This window comes from Metopolophium dirhodum, chromosome 7, assembly GCF_019925205.1.
Source record: "Metopolophium dirhodum isolate CAU chromosome 7, ASM1992520v1, whole genome shotgun sequence".
Taxonomy (NCBI): domain Eukaryota; kingdom Metazoa; phylum Arthropoda; class Insecta; order Hemiptera; family Aphididae; genus Metopolophium; species Metopolophium dirhodum.
Genome location: NC_083566.1, coordinates 20,501,170 through 20,529,154, shown reverse-complemented (window position 1 = coordinate 20,529,154; position 27,985 = coordinate 20,501,170). Strand labels below are relative to the sequence as shown.

The window sequence follows — 27,985 nt, the reverse complement described above, 5'->3', positions numbered from 1 at the left end:
ATGCAAACTATTATAGGTATATTATTTTATATAGATCGTTATACATATTTATCAAATTATTATTAAAAGTAGGTACATTATCTAATCGCCACCTAATAATCTAATCGTATTCAAACTACCTAAAATATTAAAGAATACAGTAGGTAAGTTATATACTTATATCTATATCGAATTTATTAACTATATTTTTACTATACGACAAAAATCACTCTTTTTTGGCATGCAATTCGGATGCAGCCAATAAGTGGAAAAACTATGAACTACATCATGATCTGGATATGTGGGCTTCAACGACACATACGAAAGCTGTAAGCACACATATACATAAATAAAAACTCGAAATAATTATCATGGAAAAATATAATTTAAAATGTATACACACGCGTGAATGAAAAAAAAATCTGTATAATATATTTTATTTACATACATATAAATATTAATACACAATACGTCTAAATAAAACAAAAATCACAACTCTTACGGAATGTTAAGTTTAAAAAATGGATAAATCACGATTATTATACTCAAATCGTACAAATATCGTCAATAACGTTCATAACTAGGTTAATATTGAGCATGATGTTACACGATCAAACGCAATGATCTTTATAACATATAAATATAAATATGACTGTAGATTAAAAAAATGTGATAATCAACATTTTGTGAATGTATTTTTGTGGAAATTAAAGATAAAACTTAGTCCTACGTATCACAAATGATTATACCAACTCGGACAGTATGGCACTAAAAGGGAAATATATATATAAATATAATTATATGTCTAAATTAATAAAATAAAATAATCACATTCAACGTTACGTCAATTGGAATGTTAATAAAGATATGTGTCCATTATATGTGAGATGATATATTGTTTGTCTGTACAAGGTCCATGGCAGTGGAAGCGTGGCTGATTGGTTCCTGGGCTACGCCGACTAGAGCTTGCGAGAGGTTTATTATAAAATGCATAATATTATGTCATATAGTTACATAATATTCTATTAATAAACATAATTGATTGACTTTCATGTAATTACTAATTGAGAATATGACAACAATCGCAAACCCTAGCCTTATTAAATCTTATTAAAAAAACATAGTAGGTACAAGGTATTTATACTGTATACATAATATGACTAATTTATATAGTTAATATATAACCTTAAATACAAAAAAATATATATAATAATTGAGACCATAAAATGTTCATACTTATTTTACATTGTTATATATATATAATGTGTGGAGTAAAAAGAAAGGAATAAAAATTAATATGCTAAATTACTGAAAATTTACACTTATTGAACAGGATTAAATGTTACAGTTTGATAGGGAAAAAAGAAAAACACCACAATTAGTTGAATTTGTACTGTATATCAATTCACGTCACACCGGAGTTTCACTCGAATCCTTCCTAAATTGAAAAAAAAAATAAAAACACCAATTTAGAATGATTTTATAATTAATTATGTATAGTACGAAAAGTATATAGATTTTGTTTTAACCAGGGTTATGGATTTAAATAATTTCAAAAAATTAGATTAAAAAAAAACGTGGCAAGTGGGTGTCGCTCTGCTGTACATTAGGTTACAAGTGGGTCACTGTAATAAATGGTGTTTATGGTGTCAAATTTTAAATTTGATAAATTTTGTCAAAATTTGAACTTTAAATGCTTATAAAAAAAAATTGTGCTTACGTATTTTTAATATTTTTCAACTGCTATTGTAACAATATATTGCATTAAATTTTTACGCTTTTTTAACCCAACAAATACAATTTTATTGATATTTTTAGGAAAAAAACTAAAAAAATGAAAACTGGCAATGTCCGTAAATAGCTCAAAAAAAAAAAAATTTTAAAATTTTAAAATTTTTTAAATTGTATGGTGTACCTATAGAAAATGGAAATATAAGCATTCAGTAAAATTGTCATGTATATATCCAAAGTTATTCGTTTTTGAATAACAATAAAATAAGAAAACCGCTACATGAGAAATTGAATGAATATCCAATATTGTAAAAATATGAATTTCAAACGCTCAAAAAATTTAATTTGATTTGCCTGTAGACATTTTTTTTTTTTTTTTGATAAGGTAGACAGACTTATCTTCATAAATTATTATATATATATTTTATATATAATTATCAATTCTTAGATTTGAAAAGAAACATTTTTATGAATTTCTAACTCAAAATAATTTGCACATTTTCGTGAATTTTACGTATTTTGTCAATATTTAATTTACTTTAATTTACTTTAATTTACTTTAATTTACTTTAAATAGTTATAAAAAAAAATTGTAACTATGAATTTTAAATATTTTTATCTGTCATTGAAACAATATATTAGGAGCCTTCTATTAAATTTTCAAACTTTTTTACCCAACAAATAAAATTGTATTGATATCTATAGAATAAAAAATTGGAAACTGAAAATGTCCGTAAACAGCTCAAAATAATTGGAAAATGTTATGGTGTATAGAAAATGCTAATATAAACATTCAGTCAAAATTACAATCATTTGTTTTAGAGTTGCACTAAAAACCAAATCGATTTTCTTAAAAACAGATTTTGAGTAAAAATTCCCGTTTTTCCTTCATTTTTCTTCTGTTTTTTTACGGCGCTTTTGACCCCCCCAAGTACCAACTAGATTTACTTTCCTTTCAGAAAAGATACTGTTGAAGAAATTCCAAGCATTTTTACTGTCCTAAAAGGTGATGACAGACACAACAAAAATAAAATAAAATAAAAAAAAGGTGGATAAGTGGATGTCGCTCTGCTGTACAGTAGGTTACAAGTGGGTCACTGTAATGGATGGTGTTAAATTTGAATTCAATGATATAATATCATTGTATAAGAAAAACGATTCTGAGCGAAAACGGTCAGTCAGCCTATGATATTACCAAGTATATTTGATGATATTATTATAAATAAAGTAATTTATATATAACCTATTTACGTGGAGCCTTGTTTTAAATTTTCAATCCTTAGCCATAAAAGTTAAACATTTTATACATTTTTAACTACAAAATAATTAATAAATTATAAATTTGATAAATGTTGTCAAAATTTGAACTTTTAATGCTTATAAAAAAAAATTGTGCCTATGTATTTTTAATATTTTTTAACTGCTATTAGAACGATATATCAGGAGCCTTATATTAAATTTTCAAGCTTTTTTACTTAACAGATAAAATTTTATTGATATTTATAGAAAAAAAAACTAAAAAAAATGGAAATTGACAATGACCGTTATTGTATAAAAACAGCTCAAAATAAGTCAAAATATTTGGAAAATGTTATGGTGTATAGGAAATGCAATTATAAACATTCAGTCAAAATTTCGGGGTTTGGTAAGTTCCCATACGAAACATAGCAGGTAAGCGAGTACATATTTAAGTTCCCTCACGAAAAAAAATACGCCCGTACGTAAGTTAAGTTATTATGACTTAGGAATGACAACTTAAACGAAATTGGTGTTTAAAATTTGTTTTGTTTTTGTATTGGATAAAAAAAAATCCAAGTAACTCATTACATCGAAGATACCAGTACGTTCCTCCTTAGTATTTGGGCTAGTGCTAGTTCTGATACAAGTCTTACTACAAACGCTTGCGAAAGTTTCCATTCGGAATTCAATTCAAATTTTTATCATCATCATCCTAATATATTCAAAATAATAGAAGTTTTAAAAATGTTCCAAACAAATACATATATAAAGATAAGAACATCAGAATTAAAGACCTCAAAAAAAAAAGTAAAAAAATAAAACGATATAAATAATAAAATTTCAGATTATAACTTACAAAAAATTACACAGTATGACTATGTCAAGTGTTTGAGCTATCGCAATAAACCTAATAAAATTTGATTTTTTCTATTATTATTTTTATTTTATACATATACAAATATTATACACATTATATTATTAATTTTTATTATATATTATACGGACTAGATTCAATTCAAAATTGAATTGGATTTTTTTTTATGTAATACAAAAACAAAACAAATTTTAACCATACCAAGTACGTTTAAGTTGTCAGTCCTAAGTCTGAATAAAGTGGAAAGGAAGTTTGTGTTTGGCAAGGCTGAGCATTAACGAATTAAAAGTTAAAATTATAAGCAATTTATATAAACATTATTATGTGTCTGAAATTTTTTATTTTGAAAATAAGAAAATTTTAACTTTAAATTAAGTTGAGTTACTTTTCTTTGCCCAGCCTTGGTGTTTGGTATAATTTTTTTTCGTGTGGGAACTTACGTATGGATTCAGGGGTAATTTTTACCTGCTATATCTCGTGTGGGAACTTACATTCGCCCAAAATTTCATGTCCCGACGGTCATTTATTTTAGAGTTATACCAAAAACCAAAATCGATTTTCTCGAAAACAGATTTTGCGTAAAAATTCCCGTTTTTCCTTAATTTTTCTTTTGTTTTTCCCTGCGCTTTTGAAAACTACTTGGAAATTTTGACTTTTGACCCTTCAAAGTACCAACTAGATTCACTTTCCTATCAGAAAAGTTACTGTTGAAGAAAATTCAAGCACTTTTACTGTCCTAAAAGGCGATGACAGACACGAAAATAAAAAAAAATTAAAAAAATAAAATTAAACACACTTCATTGTAAAATCAATACATTTATTGCTCCGCTCAGATTCTAAAATATTTCTATCGTTGGAGCAACCTCTAATCTATTCATTTTTTATTATAATTAATTTGTTGCAATTTTTGTTATATTAATATCAATAATGGAAAGAAGAATCTTGTTACGTTTGAAAATATAACATACATGTGATTAAAGGTTAAATATTTGATTGTTTTTTTTAACGACTAACAAGATTGAATACTTATTATTGAGTGGAATTAGTTCTTATGTTATTCTTTTACTGTATACTTGAAATTTAAATCTGCACGTTGAAACATAGTCATGTATTGCGTAAGCCAGTTGTTAAGATTGAATAAATATATATATCGTCTGTTTTAAGATTGGAGAATGATATAGCTAGTTTTTATTAAGACTTAAATAAAATATGATATTATTGTTATAAATTAACACAGGTGATTATAAAGTCAAGTATTCGTATACAATGTTATTCTTAAAGGTATTCTATATCGTGATTTTCTGTATTGATAGTATTTTAAACGTGTTTTTTGCCAAACATTTCAATTGATCTGTTGAAGCGATAAGAATTCTGAAAACAGATTTTAATTTGTCGTCAAGTCTACTTGAAATCGACTTTCCCACATGTTTGATATTATCCCCCCAAATTCCTAAAAATGTCATATTAAAAAAGAGTATTTAAAAATTGACATATTTTAATTTTTGGAGAAGTTAAAATCAAAAATTCAAAAATGTGGGAAAGTCGATTTCAAGTAGACTTGACGACAAATTCAAATCTGTTTTTAGAATTCTTATCGCTTCAATAGATCAATTGGAATTTTTGGCAAAGAATCTGTCTAAAATCCTATGTCGCGTGTGTGTTAGACAAAAACAGAAAATCACGGTATCGGATCCCCTTAAGACAAAAGTAATTCAGAATTTATTATGCTACATGAAATATTTTCCAAAATTGTCTAGAACCTTGAAATATACTAACCAATCTAATAACCCTTAGAATTTATAGTAAAAAAATATTTTAAACAAGTAAATTTTATTAATATTAGATAAACCACATTTGAGCAGTGGTCGGGACGCTACTAGTTTTTTGTAGCACGTTAACCCCCCCACCAAAAAAGTAGCTTGCTATCGCTATCATTAATTTTTTTTTAAAATGTAGTGCTCTACTTTTACGCTACATTTTTTTAAATGTTCCAATTGAAAATTGGTAGTTTATAGCTTGTACTGATTTTATATTTGGTCACTAGACGGGTTTTAACTACGCGAGTTAATCGTGGATTAAACCCGAAAAATGCATTAATATACTCATTATTATTATGATATTAATAAATAAAAATAATAATTATTATACAATTTTAACTATCACCAAATAAGTATTGAAGATAGCGTTAAAATAATGGTAATTTTTGCTACCTTAACTGAAATTTACTAGCGCATTAAAGTATATCGCTACATTAGGTGTATTGTAGCCACACTACGTTAATCGCTACTATTAAAGTAGCATGCTACTGTAATGTCGCTACTCTCGACGACTGCATTTGAGCAACAGCTGATTTGTTCACTTATGACTCTTAAAAATTTAAGTATAATACAAGTTTACAATAATTGATGCGGTAACTAAAATTAATACAAGTAATATAATTTTGAAATCATTTATATCTATTATTACTTTAGTACTGTAGACTGTAGACACTTTTTAAGTTATAAGACATAACTGCATAAGTAAATGTGAGATGAGTAAAATATTTAAACACTTACCTCTTCTTCGCTGTAAATTCCAAACACCATAGCAGCGATGCAAAAGAAGAAAATAACCGTTAAAAATCAATCATTTTGTTAATATTATTAAGGCTAAATTAGCTGAGCTGTGTACTTGTTAAGATGAGCAATAAACATAATTATATTATTAGTTAATAGTTAATAATTTATATAAATTGGTGTAGTCAACAAGTGTCGTTTTTATAACAATTAAATATAATTATATAAGTACTATGTGAATATAATTTTTTTTTTTGTGAGTTAATTATTACTATTGAAATAGTACTACACCAAATTAACATCAATGCATTACAGTAATAATAAAAACTAAAAATTAACCGGATCAAGCATAAGACTTACTCAGATTCTAGTATTTCCTGTATACCATACTCATTTGTATAACCGTGTCTTGATTGTAAATTAAGAGTAGAAGTGGAAGCGTGAGTGGATGGTGATACAGGTTGACTGTAAGCTCGAGCAGTTACAAACCTACTATCTACACTATGTAACGATCCATTCTCACTTCCCCGATTTACCATAGGCGGTGGCATGGAAATACCATAAAGGTCACTTCCTCTGCGATTATCACCGTACAAATCTCGATAAGGTGAGTGACAATGGTCTTCTTCGGCTACAACAAAGTTACACAAGTACACAAACAATGAGCAATTTCCATTTTATTTTAACCTAACTTAGTAACAATGAATAATATATATATTTAAAAATACCGGTATAAGGAAATAAGTATTTGTCTCCAAGACTTGCTTTATCATCTACATCACAGTCCGATTCTGTTTTGTTCAGAGAATTGAATGTTGAGCTCTTGTGATGATAACCAAAGTGTTCACTGTTTAACAATGGTGGTTCAAGAGACATTCGATTATTTATCACTGAATTGTCCTGATCAGATATTGTTGATCCTGTCCAACGATGTTGTCCAACTGCATGGTCTTCTTCTTGAACTAAACATAAATATATTATAAAATTTATTTGTAACAAGTACCTAAATTTACATACAAGAAATTTAAATTATTTAAAATAGTAATTTAATGTTATTTAATGTACATAATATATTAATTAAACCAACTACATTTGTAATACTATTAATATTCAGCTATTAGCTACACCAAGACAAATATGATGACAAGTTGTAACAATAAATAATAAAAAATCTTTAAACTATTTATTGCTACAACTTTATACTGTAAAGTAGGTATATTTTTTAATAATTTAATAAAAATTAAAAATATACTGGTTTTAATTATAATATTTTGTATTTTTTACCTGTTGGATATTGTTGACTAGTCCATCGTGGAGCATACAAAGGTTTTAAATTGGGAAACAATTGTGAATTTGTAATCACGTTGAGTGAAGGAGGCAATCCAGGATCTTCATTTATATTTGGTAAAAATGGAGGTGGTCGATTTGAAGAAGTATTACTTCTACGACCTCTGTGGCGAGAAGAATCATCCTCATCACTGCTATGGGAAGAAGCTAAGTCTAAACTTCTCCCTTCACCTGAACCTTCAGAATCTGAATCTGATGTGTGTTGTGTTCGGTGAAAACTAGATGGCAAGTCTGATGTTGAATGGTCATAATTACTTGTTGTTGTCGATGTGTTCCTTAATTGAGTATCGCTTCTGAAAGAAAACATTCATTAACTATGATAGTTTTAATGGTTCATGGAAACTGGATAACATTGGAAAACACTGTTATAATACCTATAAGGGCTACTACTTGTCTTTGTAGTTGACCGTGAAGTAGTACTGGACATAGATATACCAATTGGTCTTCTTACTCCATCTGTAGTTGTAATTGCCGTGTTACGATACGACAAAGATGATCTTATAGTCGGAGGTGATATAGCACCAATACCAGAATCTGGTTCATTTTTTTCTGGTATTTCTTTACCAATGAGCCGTAGTGCACAGTGGTGTATTCCACATCGAAGCTTTGCATTAGAATAGCACAGACCTGCTAATACTAACCAACCTTGACTACAAACAGCAGCACACAGTGTGTATGTAAGCCGTGTGTCACGTTCTGATGCTACAACCACTTCTAACAACCAAACACCAACTAGTATAGGAACGCAGATCACTTGTACAACCAAAACACTTCTAAAATGTATTTAATTATTAGTGTGTATAATTGGCATAATTATATCTAAATATGAATTTATACCTTAAATTTCCATAACCGAGCACATGATCTTTTAAAGTGAATGCTGCTCTGATACACAGGAGTAAAACAATTACAGTAATGGCCACAGCAAGACAAGTGGGACCAATTAAACTCCAGACAACAGATTCATAAACAGACAACCAACAAAAGTAGTAATTCCCATATTGATTAATACGAACTCCAACAGACAAGCTGACTATAATGGCTGGCAGAACATAACCGATACTATGGTAGAAACCCATTTGACCATGATTTACATCCCTTAATTCAGTTAACATTCGATACAGATGGAGTGCAGCTACCAAAGACCAACCAATGGTGGCTAACCACAAATAGTGTAAAGTTATAGAACAAAACTTACACCATATCTAAAAAAAAAAGAAGAGAATAATGTATTACATTATCAATTGTAAATACATCATCATTATTCATTGATACATAAATATTGTGTTATTAAATAAGATATACCTCAAAAGTATACAGAGTTCCTCGAGTTTGAGTGGCAGCCAAATACACACATTGAGTGAGCAGTAAACACAGGGCAAAATGTGAGTATATAGAACTTGTATTGGTTCCTGCACGTACAGCAACTAATAGTACACATGTCACAATGAGAGCAATGATAGCTAATCCAAATGATACCAAAATTGAGAATAGTTCAACATTTGAATATTCAACTATGTACTGATCATAAAAAAAAGAACAAATCACCAATTAGATAAAAAGTTATACAGAATATTATCAGGTATCTATTGTTAAGAAAAAAATGATTTACGTGTTCATCAACTACGTCTGTGAGAACAGCATATGTTGACAGCTGGTTACATGTACAATTAATGTAAATAGGATCTTTTTTCCACCAATTGTCTTCTGGCAACTCTGTATGACAGCCAGCTCGAGTCCACTCACCACTTGGTCTATGGTAAAAATAATGATATATAATCTCATAAATGTTATGTTTCAACTGTGTTAGTTATTTTTTCCCATTGAAAAAAAGTTTATGCCAAAAGAATAATGAACTTAAATAGTTGGGTGAGTAAAGTACTTTTTTAAAAATAATAAATTACGTTTATTTTATTGAGTTCATCACTCAATTCTTTGAGCATGAGTAGAGTAATTGAAAAAATGACAGGTATAAATGTAATTTAAACCCTTCAGTTTATTTTCCTAGTATATCCTTCATCTTTATAATATATATATTATTTAACAGTTTATTGATATTTGTTATGTAATAACTAATAAGCATCAATTAAGATATAATTTATATCATAAAATACTTAATTATAATGCAGTACATCTAAATTTGTTGTACATAGTGATTTACAGTAGTTAGCTTATAGACTATTTATATTTTATCGTTAATTATTAAAACTATTTTGTGAGAGCTGAGAAATATTAGTAGTTTTTAAATATTATTTATATATAAATACATTAGGAAATCTTACACTCTAGATGTTGACCACCGTACACATTGTGGATTGGATCTCAATGTAACTGGGTTTTTGTTAATCCAAACCTTGATACGAATCGGTGAATCCAAAGGCACCATGTCAGATAACTCTGAAATTTCTTTACCATTTACGTGCCGTTGTTTTCCTAGTTGAATTTAAATTTTAACCATGACATTATTAAATTTTTTTATATATACAATATTAAAACTAACTTTTAGGATTATTGTGATTCAGAGTAGCAACAAATGATATAACTGGAGAACCCACTTGGAGATCTACAGAATACCTCTTTAAAACAGTGTCATCGTAACGTAATGGTAACAACGCTCCGAGTGTAAGATACTGTGCATAACCAACAACAGCTGCATTTTTAGATAATTGTCCTTTTGTAGTGGTCATTCCATGTTTTATTGGCTCAATACCCAGTAAATCGATCGGCACCATTATTTGGGTATGTTTATCAAACTTTGAAGAATCCAAAAGATAGTTATTATATTTAGGTAAAACAACAACAGGACTACCCATATTTTTTAAACCTAATATTTCTGAACCCGGTTTTAGACTCAACACCTGAATAGAAACAAAAATTGAAATTAAAAATTATTAAAAAAATAATAAAATAAAATAGTTATAAGCACATACTTGTATAGCTGGTTGAAGTATAGATGAATCGGGTAAATTTACTTTCTCTTCTGTCAATGCAGAAGTAGACAAATCTGGTCGTTCGTGTTCGGGTTCAAACCCAAATAGACTCTCAGCTGAAACTACATCTAAACCAATAGCTGTAAAAAATAAATAATTTTAATGTAAAACAAAAAATTCTAACTAATAATTATCGAAATGTTATTACTAGTACCAGGTAAATATGTTATCTACCTCTATTATTTTTATTAATTTAGAGTGGCAATCTGTTATTTACTATTATAAGATTATCTACAATTTTAAAAATAAATTATGTGTACTTCAATAAGATGATCAAATGTATGCATTTGAATTCAGAATTGTATGGTTTGCAGCGATAGCATAATATATTAATACACAAAATAAAATGTAGGGAGGATAGAATATTGAGAAAATGTTACATTTTTGAATTATAATACATACCAATATTAGGACTAACTACTTCAAATGGATCTGTATATGTATCATGTTGGGTTGTTGACAAAGTAGCAACATAGTTATTTATTGTATTCATTAAATTAAATGGTCCCTGTGATGTTATACTGTTTATGCGTTCCCAATGATCAATTTCACTTAAGTCTAACAAACGACTGGATGCCATAACTAAATTCTGGAACAAAATGTTGGTTAGTAAAATTGAAAAAAGCTAAAAATATAATTAAAAAAATTAGGTACAGCACTAACCAATATATAATCTTTATCTTGACTATGAGTCAAATTCAACCCTAACAAAGATCCTTCATGAGATAGTAAATGTTGTAAAAGTTGTTGACCGATGAGAACATCAGAACCGTGCAGGAATTGAGTACTGTTGACTGCTTTATGAAGATTATTAGCTCCATTTACGGCGACAAATGTAGTTACCTTAATAGATTTGGTTTCTAATCCATTCAACTAGAAGTAAATAAAGACATTTGGTTTTAAATATGTCGTGAACAAATTGACAAAAACTTAAGTTTATGAAATTAAATCTAAAACATTTCATTGACTTAATACTCACGAGTCTCTGAAGATCAACAAATGAATTTGAAGTGCAATTGAATATGTCAGGATATTGCCATCCATCTAAAGTATTTTGACATAAGCGCGTGGCTTTGCCTTGGGAACCGATCGGGCAGTTTTCAGTTACATGTTCACCCCATTTCGCTCTAGGCCACCAAATATTACCTGCTATACTTTTTGGACAGCCGTCATAGATAACTAGAAAAAAAATAGATTATAAGAATGTTTTAGTTTATTATTATATTATGTATTAAGAATTAAATTTTAAATTTATATTAATTACCTTCACATCCATTTAATGTGACTTCGGCATAGGAATTTGGACATTGGTCACACCTGCGACCTATAACACCAGAACGACACTTACATTGTCCAGTAGTTTGATCACAAGATCGATCAAAAGAACCAACATTGTAGCAACCACACTCAAGACATTTATCAGAACCATGAGGAGTGTAATGATTGTCCTAAAAAAATATGTCATAATATATAATTAAAAAAACATACCTGATTAGACATCACAATAAATACCATAGTATAAATTAAAAGAAAATAAGCTTTACTTTGCAATAACATTGTCCAGTGGTTTTATTACAGTGGGGGTTATAACCATTTTCCACCATACAGTTACATGGACCACAAACTCCCCGATGATGTCCCCACCAGCTAACAGGACATGACTCTTTGAGTTCGTGCTCACAGTAATCACCTAAGAATGTCATAAATAAATTTCTAAAAATAGTGAAAACACTTATGTAATGATCACATACCAGTAAACATAGTCGAATTACATTGACAATGATAACCACGAAGGCTTTTTCGATCTTCAATGCACAGAGCATTGTTTTCGCAAGGGTTAGTATGACACACGCTTTCACAAGCTATTCCCACAAATCCTAAAAACAGATATTGTGAAATATTTATAAATAAATATATAGCCAATTTTGTATTAGTAGGTATTAACTATTAAGTAGTAACTGTTTTCACAATAAATACCTGTATGACATTTGCATGTATGGTTTTGCCACGAAGGTATACACTCGCTATGCTTTGGACATTTATTTCCATTGCAGGGATTATCTTGTTCACAATTTTCACTAACGCGTATCATAAGTTCAGGTATTTCCAATACAGTTGTTCCTCCACTGTGACCAATTCGAACATCCTAAATTTTACAATACAACAATTATTTTAATGATTAATATAATTCTAATAAAATATTACTAAAAAAAAAATGTATTCTTATTTACTTTAATACACCCTTTGAATCCAATATTGTCATCAACATCAGTTGAATCTTCATTAAAGTTACCTAATTGGATTTTTCCAACAAATTGCCCTTGAAGTTTGGCATTAAGTGTTTTTACAACTGACCGAATTCCGTGATCCAAAACAAATCTGACACCACCTGTATTCTGCCATATTACTTCCAAATTATGCCAATCACCATCATTGATTTGTACACTGCTGAATACAGCTTTTTGGCCATCAACCACATAGACAATAAAACCACTTTCCAACTAAAAATGCACAACATTTGTAAGTTAAAATACTCATTAATAATGTAACGTAAACTACTAACATAAACTCGAGCAGTAGTGTTTTGTCCTATATTCACAGAAATTACTGGAGAATTAGGTTTTTTAGTTTTCAATGATAATGATGTATACCATGGAAATTGAATAGTACGCAATAATGGATTAAACGCTACAATTCCATCTCCCGAAAAACGCCAAAGAGCTTGTATAGCTAAACCAATAATAATTTATACATTAATATTTACATCAATACATGTTATGGAGAGATTAAAACATATTGTTGCATTTAAATAAAAATATTTTACTTACGATGACTACAGTCTTTTCCTCCCCACAATTTAGGACAGTCACATTTATATGTACCCCAGTGATCAGTACAACTACCCCCGTTTTTACAAGGACTATCAACACACAAAGATTTACGTTCTGGGCAACCAATGATGGTACCATTATCGGCTACATAACTAAAAACATATACAATTATAAACAACCATATAATATGGATAACATTTTAAATATTTTTAACAATATTTGCTGCAAACCTATTCAAATCGAGAAGTTTGTAATCAATGTATACGTCAGCAATACATCCCATAAAGTCTTTACTTTTCACTTGAAAACTAGTAGAGTCTGGCAACATGGGCAGACCGCCAATTTGAAGTGGACCGGTTAGATCCAAAAAGCGATGACAACTTTCTGTTAATATTTCACACCTAGAAATTAAAAATTATTTAAAACATTATTATAATATTTCAATAATGCTGGAGATTATTACCTTTTTTCTAGCACTTGAGTAGAAACATTAGCGCAAGAATATCCGAGTTTTGACCCATATTTTACAGTCAATGGTACGTCACAATCATCTAAGCTCAGAGTAGCACTCTTAAAAATAATTATAATATAAAAGTTATTAAAATATGTACTTCAAATTTTTAATATAATATTACTCACTCGATTGATATAAGAAACTGTAACAGAATGCCAAAGACCATCGTTTACTGCACTAGTAGGTGGATAAGCTATTACATAAGTAACTTCAGATCCTAGAGAGAATGAAAACTGCATCCCACGGCCTCCTTCAACGAGTTCTAAAGCAATAAAATCATGGCGTTCGTTGTATCGACCATTGTATAATAACAATCCAGATTCTTCTAATGTTGAAAACTTTAGGGAAATATGTAACCGATATCTTTGTCTTAATGATGGAAAGGTCAAAAACGAAGATTTTGGAAAGCTTCTAGAACGAAGTCGGCAAACTTCATCGTAATGTTCAAAAGTACCAGCTGGAGAACAATCATCGCATAAAAATCCACCGCTCTTTAATGGGGTACAAGTGGCCCCTGAATGACATATTCCTGGTTTGCATTCATCATGTTTCAAGTTTATTTCACAGTTGTCGCCAGTAAAACGATGTGGGCAGATACAAGAATATCCACTTTCTTTGCTTCGACATTGACCACCATTCTTGCAAGGATTAGAATAGCATAAATCAACTTCAGTGTCACACATGTAATATTTTTGACTTCCTAAAGTAAATAAATCATTACAATTTACAGTAAAAAAAATTGAATATATAGTATTACCTGTAAAACCATAAGGGCATTGGCAAGCAAATGTAGTAACTGGATAAATTGGTCTAAACAAAACAGTATCACTGGTAATGAAAGATGAAGCATTACCAAACTTTAAAACTGTTAAGCACAGTTCAAAATTCAAACAAGGTTCTCGAACACATAAATTATCTTCAAATGGTAAAATCTGAAATTGTAATTGAATATTTTACCATCATTTTTTATTATTTTAGTTTCTAAAAATAAAAAGTTGTAAGTTAAAAACAATTACCTGTACAGTTGATAAACGAGTAAGTATTCCTCGATTTAAATAAACACGTTCTTGAAGAAATTGAGGAGAATAAAAAATACCATCTGGTTGTTTTGCTGAAAAACTGACATTGAGCACTCGACCATCAACATCTGTATCGTCTTGTACACTGAATACATATATATTTTCTTTTGGGCATGGGATTATAGCTGCTAATCCAGATGTAAAAAATTCCAACAGCGGAGATAAAAAAGCTTCTTTGGTCATATCAGCTAATCGGACAGTTACTGAGTTAAAAAGCATTTCATCAGTGACCAATCGCACTATTAGGGTCATAGTAGCTTTAATTTCATTCACTCCATCTAAAAAAGCATTAACATTAAAATAAGATAAGAACAAATAAAACCAAAATCAAGTAAAAACTAATTACCAGTAACCGATATTTCCATCGAAGCAATTTTAGGTACATTGGTGTTTAACTGTGAAGATAAGGTTAGCATACCAGTTGATTCGTTTAATTGTACTAGATGAGCATTATTTCCCGAAATTATTCGATAAATAAGCTTGTCTGATACATCAGCATCAAATGCAGGAACTTGACCAAATGTTCCGGTAGGAAAGTAATCTTTAAAGTTATTAAAAATAACTTGAAAATCAGAAAGTCTAGGAGCATTATCATTTACATCAGTCAAGTATATTGTTAATGGAGCATCAGAGTGTAATGGAGGTGATGATGCTCTTACTACTAATTCAAATTTTTTCTTATTTGATTCATAGTCTAGCTCAACAGAAGTTAATAATTCAGCTTTATCAAGTCCAGGTCTTCTTAATAAAGAAAAACTGCTAGCATCATCTCCACCTACAAAAAAAAAATTATTTTATTCATATAATTTTTTATTACTTTGGGAAACAAAAGTTGATGGTATTTGGTACGCCTTTTGCAGGGTTTCCTTAGTTGAGGCTTATCGGAAGAATGCATTATCTTCAAAGTTCAGTTACCTTGTTTAGGTAGTAAAAAGAGATTACTATACTCTGTCCTACGAGATCATGCCACGCACAGACCAAAACTGGTTCCCCCACACCAAACCCTGTCATAGGGGAACCAGTTTCGACATCAGGGTGACGTAGGGGGATGGACAGAACCGGCATGTTCTATTGTGGGACAGAGTATAGTAATATATCATAAGCTGACTGACCGTCTTCGCTCAGAACTATTTTTTATATACAATGATATACATCTATTACAGTGACCCACTTGTAACCTACTGTACAGCAGAGCAACACCCACTTGCCAACCTTGTTTTGTTTGTATTTCTAGACGCTTTTGAAAACTATTGGTAATATTTGTTACTATTGATCCCCCAAAGTACTAACTATATTCATTTTTCCTACCAGAAAAGATGCCGTAGAAGAAAATTGAAACATTTTTTGTCCCAAAAGGTGATCACAAAAAAAAAATACTAAAGAAACATATATTATTGTAGAATTAATACATTAATCGCTCCGTTCAGGATCTAAATTGTAAAATCCGGCATCATACCTTATAATTTTTTATATGAGGGCCCAGATACAACGGTTTTTAATAAATAATATTAACTATAATAATAGTAATGATCTAAATCTCAACCTGTAATGTATAAAAAAAGTTATAACATAAAAAAATACTGCACACAGGTGATGAAACAGAGTTATTCAGCTAATATACAGATATAATAACAATTATTGTAAAATCAAAAAATTCTAGTGTTGATGTGCAATGTACGTTGTATACCAAGCTTACCGTGCTCACGTCAGACTGCTGGAACTATAGCCATGCTCAGTCTATAGTATAAGACATGAACTATGATATAAAATGTGACACCAAACCAAATAAAACTACTGGTAGCAATGAAAACATTCAATTTTGATGATATCAGAAGAACCTTTTGCAACCCCCGTTACCCGCCAACTAGGTCGTTTCCAGTCAATTATATTACAACCACCACTATAATAGTCATAATGAGGAACTACGATAGTAGCATAATAATAATATGTAATATATTTTTAAATTACCAATAATAGAATACTGAACAATTGCATTAGGTCCTTCATCTGGGTCTTTAGCATAAAGCTCGCCAACGGTAGAACCAATTGGTGAATTTTCAGGAATGTACATGACTAATTTGTCGGATTCAAAAACTGGTGGTGAATCATTTACATCTTCAATACGTATAGTAACAGGAACCTATAAAAAATTGTATATTTTAGCAACAGTTTCATACTTAAAACTATATTTTCTTACGGCTGTGGAGAGGGATGGTGAACCTTTATCAATGGCAAATACATGAATATTATACTGAGGAATGCTTTCTCTATCTAAAGAAGCTGCAGTTCTTAAAATTCCAGAAGTGGGATCAATAACAAAGGCTTCTACACCGTCATCTAAAGCATATTTTATGCGACCATTCAAACCCGAATCTGCGTCAGATGCACTTACCTATATAATCACAATGCATTAAAAACAAAACATTAATGCATATAACAAAAAACAATAATTGTACTTGAAGGACACTAGTGCCAGTAAGAGCATCTTCAGAAACTGAACCATAATATGATGCATTGAAAAATTGTGGTGCATTATCATTGATATCAGTGATTGAAATCTCTACATCAGTGGTGTCTGAAAGTGGAGGATTACCACCATCTCTAGCTGTAACTGTAAGTAAATATCCACTTTGCACTTCACGGTCTAATGCTTTTGTTGTGACAATAGCACCACTTTGAGCATTGATGGTAAACTCAGAAGCATCGCCATAGCCACTTGCTAAGGAATAAGTGATCTAAAAAGACATAATATATATAAATACACATAAATAAGAACATTTTTTGAACTACAGGGTTTACTAACTAGAGCATTTTGACCAACATCGCCATCAGTAGCAGAAACAACGAGAACTGTAGAACCAACAGGAGCATCTTCATAAATACTAGCAGTATATGGTGCATTATCAAAGATTGGAGCAAAATTATTAGCATCAGTAACATTGACATAAATTGTAGCAGTATCAGATAAGCCACCTGAATCTGTTGCTGTTACCTATATTTTCAAAATAATAATTGTTATAACATTATATTAAGCATGATGCTGTAGATAGAAATACTTTGCATGTTTACTATTCAAAATAAAGATATCGATTATACTCAATAAAAAAAAAAAAATGATTAATTGAAGATATATTCTTATCATTTTTAGTTGTTAAAAGTGCTATAAAATTTTATTTTTATTTTAAAATATTTAAAATTATCATATCATCATATCATATTGAACTGTTTATTTGTTATTTATAACAAAAATGTAAAACTATTAAGTATTAACAAAAAATAGCCAAGAGCTGAATAAGTTAATGAAATCTTGTCATTGTGTTAATAATAAATATACTACCAATTAAAATAATACATGTTGATAAGTACATCCAATGAAATAAGTAAATATTTTTTGATAATAAAATCTTACTACATATTTTTAAAGTGTTTTATGTTGTATTATCTATTAGTTAAACTTATAATATTAAACACTTACCGATAGAATAAAACGCTTTTCTTGTTTATAATCTAATGGTTGAGCAATAGTTACTAAACCTTTACCACTATGAGTAGCAATTGCAAATCTTCCTCTCAAGTTTCCACTGACTATTTCATAATGCAATCTTTAAAATTATAATGAAAAAAATATAAAAAATGTAAGTATAAATAAATCAAAATTTGATAACACTCAATTTGATAAGTGGCTCATAGTATATGACACACGTTGCACAAGTAACCACGGCGTCAAATTGGGTATGTGACTACGTTAGTTGATATAAGGTTTCTGCGTTTAAAAATGAAAGCGTTTCCACGATACTCGAGTGAATTATAAGCCATAAAGATGCCAGTAATGTTTTGATTACACGTAAATGTGGTCATGGGGTTATGTCACAATTATCAACTATCCATCAACCGAGGCACTCAACATGATAATAATTACTAATAACATCAATAATGATACCTTGGGTTTTCATCTGGATCAGTAGCCATGACAGTCGTAAGCGGCGTTCCTGGAGGTGAGTCTTCACTAATTACAACATCATATTGTTTTGGATGGAAAATTGGCTCATTGTCATTGACATCTTGAATGGTAACCACAACACTAGCTGTGGCTGATTTGGGTGGATCACCTCCATCTTCAGCCACAACTTGAAACTGGTATTTTGGATTAGTTTCTCGATCTAATAAGTGAGTAGTATACACCCAACCACTCTTTTCATCAACGGTAATTGGTAAGTTCTCGGCTAAGGTACCCTCAAAGTCTCTTGGGAAAATGCGATACTTTAAAGCAGCATTCTCTCCTTCATCCGCATCATATGCTTGCACTCTTACAATACTATATCCAACAGCAACATTTTCTAATACAGATTCTTGAAAAAGTGAAGTGTAAAATCTAGGAGGATTATCATTAACATCCTTTACATTCACTAGTAATTGAGTAGTATTGGAACGACTTGGATTTCCACCGTCTGTAAAAACAATATGTTAATTTATTATAATATACATTTTAAACTATTATTCTATTTTCTAGATTAAGTGTATACCTTGAGCTCTTATCATAAGTCGGTAACTTCGCATAGCTTCATAGTCCAATGATTTGACCAATGAAACTTCTCCATTTTGACTGTCAATAGAAAATTGTCCTTGTGTATTACCACCAATTATAGCATATCTCACAACTGCATTCAAACCCTGATCAGCATCAGTAGCTCTATAATTAAAATGTATTTCTAATTAATAAAATAAAATTATAATAAACATGTTTTCCAATAATAATCAAAATTGAACATTTGTTAAACAAGTCCTAAAGGTACTTCAGAGGTTTGCAATCAATTACATTTTAAAAGCAAGATTTAAAAATAATACTATTAAAGATTTAACTAAATCTAATATATTAATTTAATTTTTTTATTAAGTTGGTATTGACGGTTAGTCTCAGATTATACAACAATAATTTAAATTTTGTAACTCAAACAGTCAACTATATTTATAACATAATCATTTTTGGGAAATTAATTTTAATTAATTAAATTGACAAAATGGTCCACAAAGAATAAATATCCATATTGCCACAAATAAAGGTATCTATAATTCTTCAAGAATATTTTTTTATAACCGATTGTTTTTTTTTAAAACTAAAAATATAATTTATGTATTATCTTATTGTTTTATGTTTGTAAAATATACTGTACAACTTAAGAGAATAAATGTAGCAAATAATTTCTGTACTTTTTTCATAATAATAATATTATTAGTATTTTTATTATTACCTAATAATTGAAATGATAAAATCACTATTATAGTGAAAAACTATTTTAACTAAAAATAAAAACAAAGTAATATTTTAAACCACTAAATACAATTCTCATATCAAGTGTAGTCAGTATAGGTACTTTTTTAGTATTAAAAAATATAAAAACTAGAATATGGTCATGTTAGTTAATTGTATTAAACTGAAACTTACTTAATTGTGGAGATAACTGGTCTTTGGTTAGGATTAAGATCTTCGGGAACATTAGCTGTATAAGCTCGTTCAGAAAATTGTGGATAGTTATCATTATCATCTAATACTTTTACTACTAATGAAGCAATTGCTGAACGTCTTGGTGATGGTGGTGCTGCTTGATCACTTGCTTTAACCATGACTGTGTAAACTTCACATACTTCCCGATCCAAATTTCTCCTTACACTAACCACACCACTGCGAAGATCGATTCCAAAAGTTTCATCTGCACTAGAGTTTATCCCACCACCTGATATACTTTCAATAGAATATTCAATCTGAAAAAAAATTTAATGTAAACAAATATTTACCAGTGTTATAAATTGATAGTTATTAAACCATACTTGAGAGTTTACTCCAATGTCTAGATCTGTTGCTCGTATGGTAATAATTGTAGTTCCAACAGAAACAGATTCCCTCACAGAAGCTTCATACATGCCAGAAGCAGATTCAAAAACAGGTGAATGATCATTGGCATCCACAACATTTACTTGAAGAGTTGTAGTTGCTGTAGATGGATGAGATGATGTATCTATAGCAATTACTCGTAAATAATGAACATCCATGAATTCTCTGAAAACATTTTAATACAATGTTACTACCAAGTATACTTAACTAGTATTTTACCAGACATTATTTATTATTGAAATAACAAAATTGTATCAGAATTAGATCAAGCTATATATTTTTTTTTAAGAAGTGAACTGGCAAGAAATTAGTCTTAAAACAACATTGTAAGAATTTAACTCAAAAAGAAGTTTTATTTCTTTTTATGGATAGTCACACAACCAAAAATAAAATTTATCTGATTGTAACTAGTGTTAATACATTTACTTTTAAAAATTAAATCTGAACATTTTTATTATTGATAAGAATAATTATATTCAGCTGGCATAGATACATAAACAAAGTGGTTGGAGTTTACAGTACTACCACAGTTAAGTATAAAACAGTTATAAAAATTTGTCTAAAAAAACTGACTACATACCTATCTAATGATACCAATGTTGTAACTAAACCAGAATTAGAATCAATGGTAAACATTGCATGTGACCTAGTATCGATGATTGGACTCATCTGGTACTCAATTGGATTATTATTTGGAGGCATACTTCTTGCATGTACACTACAAACAATTGTACCAGATGGAAGTTCTTCAGCTACACTAGCTACATATAGACTTCTTTCGAACTGAAGTCCACTATCAGCCATCTCTACTTCTCTTCGTACACGTCCAGTTTCAGTTACACTTCGTTTATGCCACAAAATCATCTAGAAATAGGTAATTCAACATAAATAAAAAAAAAAAAACAATAATTTTATTAATTAAAAAAATAAATACTTTAATATAATGTTCTGAAGGTGACACAATTTCACTATTCACATCACATTCATAAGAAATCATGACAATGATGGACATTGGATCAAGTGTTGAACAAAAGTTTTCAGCTACCACAAGATCGCCACTTTTTGACTCCACATTAAATCTATTGTCACTAATATCCAAATACCGTATTTTACAGTCATTATAAACACTTTGTGGTATCACTGAAGGTCCAAGAGGTGCAACAAATTCACTTTGCCGCCAACATTTTTTATTCACTTCATCCATTGAAACACCAGTACCAAATTTAAGACTACAGATTACATATATAGTTAAAAATAATGAGAGGTTAATTTTTAATACAAAATTGTTTACATACTTTAACACTGATAAAACCACTGAGACCAATGTTTTGCTAGACCACTTCTTGGCAAGTTCAATACGAGTGTTTAATAGTGAGTCTATTTCTAAAAGAAAAGAAAATATTGTTTTATTAGATTTTATATTTTTTTTTTTGTTATGAATATTTCCTTGGATATTATATAAGATGAATAATACTTATTATTTATCACATGACAAAATATCAAAGTTAAGCAAAGAATAAAAAATTCTACCTAACTTAATCTATTTTAGATAATGAAACAAAAATGTTAAAGTCGAGGTTAAAGTGATGATTAAACTAATTCAAGCACGAGTTCAAACATTAATTTTAAGCTAAATGGTGTAAAAATAACATCTTGATGGATAAAAATATTATCTAGCAAAGATCAAATTTAAAACAACCAATAGGGCTACTTGTATAGTTGTAATTGGATGCATTACTTGGAATAAAAATATTATATAGGTGGCAAACATAGGGTTGCCTGATTTGGCAGGGACTAATAAAGTATTTCGGGACAGCCAACATTTGTCCCTGAATCAAACTTTAATAACTTATGTTATTTTGTCTTAATTACTAAATATTTCTAGAAGAAAAACAATTTTGTTTTGATAAATAATAAAAGAATCAAGTTGATTAGGTACTTGATTGACTGACAAAATATATTTTTCAGTTCTGGTGACGACAAAATACTGAATATTTTACTGTTTTCCTACTCACCCTCTATAATTTTTGTACCTAATCAATTATCGCTAATTGATAATTTTGTCTGTTACTCGTTTTGATTTGTAACGTTGAATTAGTTTTTAACTTACAAACCTAAATCGTCAACCATTGTGAGTGGTATTTTAATTACAAAAAAGGTGGATAAGTGAATGTCGCTCTGCTGTACAGTAGGTTACAAGTGGGTCACTGTAATGGATGGTGTTAAATTTGAATTCAATGATATAATATCATTGTATAAGAAAAACGATTCTGAGCGAAAACGGTCGGTCAGCCTATGATTTTACCAAGTATATTTGATGATATTATTGTGAATAAAGTAATTTATATCTAACCTATTTACGTGGAGCCTTGTTTTAAATTTTCAATCTTTAGCCATAAAAGTTAAACATTTTATACATTTTTAACCACAAAATAATTAATAAATTATAAATTTGATAAATGTTGTCAAAATTTGAACTTTAAATGCTTATAAAAAAAAATTGTGCCTATATATTTTTAATATTTTTCAACTACTATTAGAATGATATATCAGGAGCCTTATATTAAATTTTCACGCTTTTTTACCCAACAAATAAAATTTTATTGATATTTATAGAAAAAAAAACTAAAAAAATTGAAAACTGACAATGTCCGTAAACAGCTCAAAAAGAGTCAAAATATTTTATAAATTTTATGGTATATAGAAAATTCTAATATAAACATTCAGTGAAATTTTCAAGTATCTACAGTCATTCATTTTTTAATTATAATAAAATAAGAAAATTGTTACATGAGAAATCGAGTGAATATCAAATGTAAAAATATAAATTTCAGACGCTCATAAAAATTTAATTTAAGTTTCTTGTAGACGTTTTTTTTTTTATAAAGGTAGACAAACTTATGACTCATAAATAATATATAATGTATATAATGTAATAATACTCATAAGTTATGAGTAATCTTATATTACATTTGCATATCTTAGATTTAAAAAGAAAAATTTTTATGAATTCTCAACTCAAAATAATTTGCTAATTTTTGTGATTTTTCCGTATTTTGTCAAAATTTGAACTTTAAATGCTTATAAATAAAAACTGTGACTAAGGATTTTTAATTTTTTTCATCTGCCTTTAAAACAATAACCCAGGAGCCTTCTATTAAATTTTCAAGCTTTTTCACTCAACAGATAAAATTTTATTGATATTTATAGAAAAAAAACTAAAAAAATTTAAAACTGACAATGTCCGTAAACAGCTCAAAAAGAGTCAAAATATTTGGAAAATATTTATGGTGTATAGAAAATGCTTATATAAACATTCAGTTAAAATTTCATGTCCCTACGGTCATTTGTTTTAGAGTTACACCAAAAACCAAAATCGATTTTCTCGAAAACAGATTTTGCGTAAAATTCCCGTTTTTCCTTAATTTTTCTTTTGTCTTTCATGTCGCTTGTGATAACTACTGGGAAATTTTGACTCCCCAAAGTACCAACTAGATTCACTTTCCTATCAGAAAAGTTACTATTGAAGAAAATCCAAGCACTTTTACTGTCCTAAAAGGTGATGACAGACACAAAAATAAAAAAAAAAATTAAAAAATTAAAAAAAAAACATCATTGTAAAATCAATACATTCATCGCTTCGCTCAGAATCTAAAAATAGTGTGTTATAACTGGATGATTGGGGAGGAGTGGTACAATATTTTTCATAAAAATTATACAAAAAATTGTTGTTCCGGTTTAAGTAAAACAAAATATGATAACCCTATCCAAACATAACATCTACCTAACAAGCCTACCTATCCTGAAGCCCCTCCCCTAAAAAAAATTTTTTAATAATTTTTACATTAGATTATACCTACCGACGATTAGGTATACATTATTTTGTTACAAATATATTATGATTATGAATAATGTTTTTTTATCCTAATTAAATTATTATGTTGGATACAAATTAATAACTGTAGATGATAAGGTTTGTGGCAATCACCGATCAATTATTTCATTTAAAGTTATTTTTAGATTTGTAGAAAAAAAAATGATTATTAAAATTAGTGGTAATTGAGATTTGCGGGTAATTGTTTACTTGTGTAATCATTTGTAACAAAAGTAGAAAAATTTATAAGCCCTTCAAACAAAGATCCTGAGTACGTGCCTGACTTAAAAACAGTATTTCTTAAACTGTGTTCCTCAAATCGCTCATTAAAATTAAAATTTAGAAGTCCTATTTGTTTGTTATTTAAAATATTTTTTGAATTAAATACAGTAGGTACCTATACCTATACATTATTATTATATGAAATTACTATAATTTTTATTGCAAATAATCCTTACATAAAATGACGCTAAAAATGACTATTGAAACAAATTAGGGGTTCTTATTGTCGAGCTGTAATAACTGATTGTTGAAAGTTAAATAAAAATCTAAAAAAAAAGTAGGGGTTCCACGATAAAAGTGGACATAAAAAAGTGTTCCACCTCGTGTTCCACAAATAAAAATATTTAAGAAACACTGCTTTAGAAGACTAGAATATTTGATTAAAAAACCTATACATTTCAATATTTCATTAAGTTTTATAGGTAACAAATAATGCTAACCCAATCCATACAAATAAATCATTAGAATGCAGTCTTATACTTATTAACACTTAGATAATAATGTGATCAAAGAACAAATTACAAACTATTTATACACCAGTATCCTTGTCAATAAAATCCTCTAGATCAGCGGTTTTAAACCTTTTAATATTTACGTACCACTTACACAGTTTGACAATTTTCATGTACCACTTGGCGAAATAAAGTTTTTTTTTTTGCTTATCAATAATGAATAATGAATATGTTATTTCACATGACGTATTGAAATTAATTTTATTAGGAACTATAAAATTATGATAATACAAGCATTTAATTCATAAAAATAAAATGAAATAGGTACCTATCGAGGTACCTATGTACAATTGTTATTTATATTATTATTTAATATCAAAAAAACCAAAAAATATATATATTGTGAATGGTCCACTCCATTTTTACTTTCTTGATTTACAATCAAGTAAGTATGGTAATTGAAATGAAAAAAGTCTGAATTTTGAAATCATCAAGAATTTGTGCTCGATTTGTGTTAAATAGGAAAATAATAAAAATGTAACTCAGTAATCATGAGTAGGAGGGTAATTTAGCTAGCTTTAATATAAAATACTAATGAGAGAGATTTTATATCACAGTCAAGCGGTATTACCACTTAAAACCATAAAAACGTTGGCGTGAACAATCCCATAATTTCTATTTTTAACTTTTCTCCTAAACTATGATAGCTAGAAAGTTGGTTGATAACTCATTAAAAAGGGATCATCAAGTATATACTAAATGTGGAATTAAGATTATTTAAAAAAAATTATTTAATTTTTACAGATAAAAAAGAGATTATTTATTGCTAGATTTTCATTTAGAGAGGTAGTGAGGTAGATTTCCGAAACTGGAGAATGGATTTTGTTGTTTAGGGTCTTGTTAGGTTTACATTGGCCAGGAGAAGTGCAGTGAAGATTTCCAGAACTTTATCTCTAATTGTTAATTCACTACAAAGCTGTAAAGCTGAAAGACATCAAAAAGCGCCCAATAAAATTTGTTTTGACTTTTTTTTATTTACTATTAAAGATAAAGTGCTGCAGTTTTCACTGCAGTTCTCCTAACAAATGTGAATTTAACAAGACCCCAAACAACGAAATTCGCTCTCCGGTTTCAGAGATCTATCTCACAAAATGAAAATGAAAATGATTTTTTGTGGATTCAAATTGTTATACCGCTTGGGTGTGATATGAGTTAATAAATTTCTAAAAATTAAAAATCAAAAAAGTTTACATGACGATCCCTGACTTTGCAAGCGTATTTTATAAAGTGAGATTTTTTTAGCGTATCACCTACGAGCTTTCTGCGTACCACAGGTTGAGAAACCCTGCTCTAGATAATATATTAGACTTTCAAGAATAAGCACCTATATTTTTAGACAAATTTGTCAAGTTCAAATAAAAATTACTAAATTCATGAGATACAACATACTAGATAGGTATGCAAGTATCTAGAACAGAATAGGACTTACTGTTTTTTTCGCACCCCTTGATGACCATTCTCAAAGGTACGGACATATATTCCAGTGTGTCATTTGAAGTGGAATCCACATAGAAGGTAAACACGTCTGGATACTTGAAACCATCGCATTCCAACGGCCGTTCGAGTATAACCGATCCAGTGTAGTGGTCGACACGCAGCAGCTTGGCGACAAAGTCACCGCTCTTCTCCGGGTTCAACGCATACCGTCTGGCCGGCCGGTCGTAGAACGGTGTACCGCCGTCGAACAGAACCAGCCCCGGTGAGTCCGTGTCGGATACCACCAGCAAGTATCCAAACGCCGACCGGACCACCGCCAGCAGCAGCAAGCACACCGCGACATGATTGTGCCTCACAACTAGCATCGCGCCGTTCGACGAGTCGGACAGTACGGTATACCTGCGATGGGACGACTCGCCTCCATAGTCAAATTGTAGTCCGTGTAGGACAACCGATCCGTTCGGTCGTCAGGAAGATTAAATTATTAGTAACTGGTGTCAGAGAGGAAAGAAAACCTCTTATCACGACTGACGATGAGTAAACGGCGCGCGAACTTTACTATTACACGGACGGCGGCCGCACGTTATTTAATATTTCTTACCCGAAATTGGAAACAGAGTTGGACACTATCGTCTACAGGACGCCATTGTGTTTTGAATCTCGAAAACGAACGCAATAGCCGCGGACACAACGAAACCGTTTCCCCTCCACCCGCACAACACGAACGAGAAGAACAAACTGAACAAAAACCGACCGACGACGATGCCGGGACGCTCCACTCGTGTGCCACAGACGCGCCAATGACCGACGGCGTAGAACGTTACTCACTGGAGTTTTACGTTCGTACCACT

At 29.7% G+C, this 27,985-nt stretch overlaps 1 protein-coding gene across 3 annotated transcripts; it reads right to left on the bottom strand.

The window, feature by feature from the left end:
- Positions 1-345: 345 nt before the first annotated feature.
- LOC132949623 (protocadherin-like wing polarity protein stan) lies at positions 346-27,985 on the bottom strand. 3 transcript variants are annotated; one of them, XM_061020604.1, is made up of 40 exons: positions 27,127-27,985; positions 22,325-22,412; positions 21,964-22,258; positions 21,610-21,893; positions 20,966-21,194; positions 20,583-20,899; positions 19,663-19,829; positions 19,080-19,587; positions 18,615-18,741; positions 17,943-18,131; positions 17,596-17,874; positions 17,337-17,531; positions 17,108-17,279; positions 15,486-15,914; positions 15,077-15,417; positions 14,818-14,992; positions 14,186-14,760; positions 14,010-14,116; positions 13,777-13,947; positions 13,544-13,698; positions 13,279-13,445; positions 12,947-13,216; positions 12,693-12,861; positions 12,467-12,592; positions 12,260-12,405; positions 11,980-12,163; positions 11,695-11,894; positions 11,379-11,588; positions 11,118-11,304; positions 10,656-10,795; positions 10,226-10,583; positions 10,008-10,158; positions 9,338-9,479; positions 9,031-9,246; positions 8,563-8,930; positions 8,100-8,498; positions 7,663-8,015; positions 7,107-7,340; positions 6,739-7,009; positions 346-1,417 (listed from the first exon to the last, which is right to left on the bottom strand). In XM_061020604.1, exons 1-40 carry the CDS (start codon positions 27,497-27,499, stop codon positions 1,390-1,392), a joined length of 9,495 nt encoding a protein of 3,164 aa, XP_060876587.1. In that variant the 5' UTR covers positions 27,500-27,985; the 3' UTR covers positions 346-1,389. The 3 variants fall into 3 exon arrangements, with proteins under 3 accessions (XP_060876587.1, XP_060876586.1, XP_060876588.1); XM_061020603.1 differs by having other exon boundaries at positions 7,663-8,018; positions 27,127-27,984; XM_061020605.1 differs by lacking the exon at positions 346-1,417 and adding an exon at positions 6,367-6,388 and having other exon boundaries at positions 7,663-8,018; positions 27,127-27,984.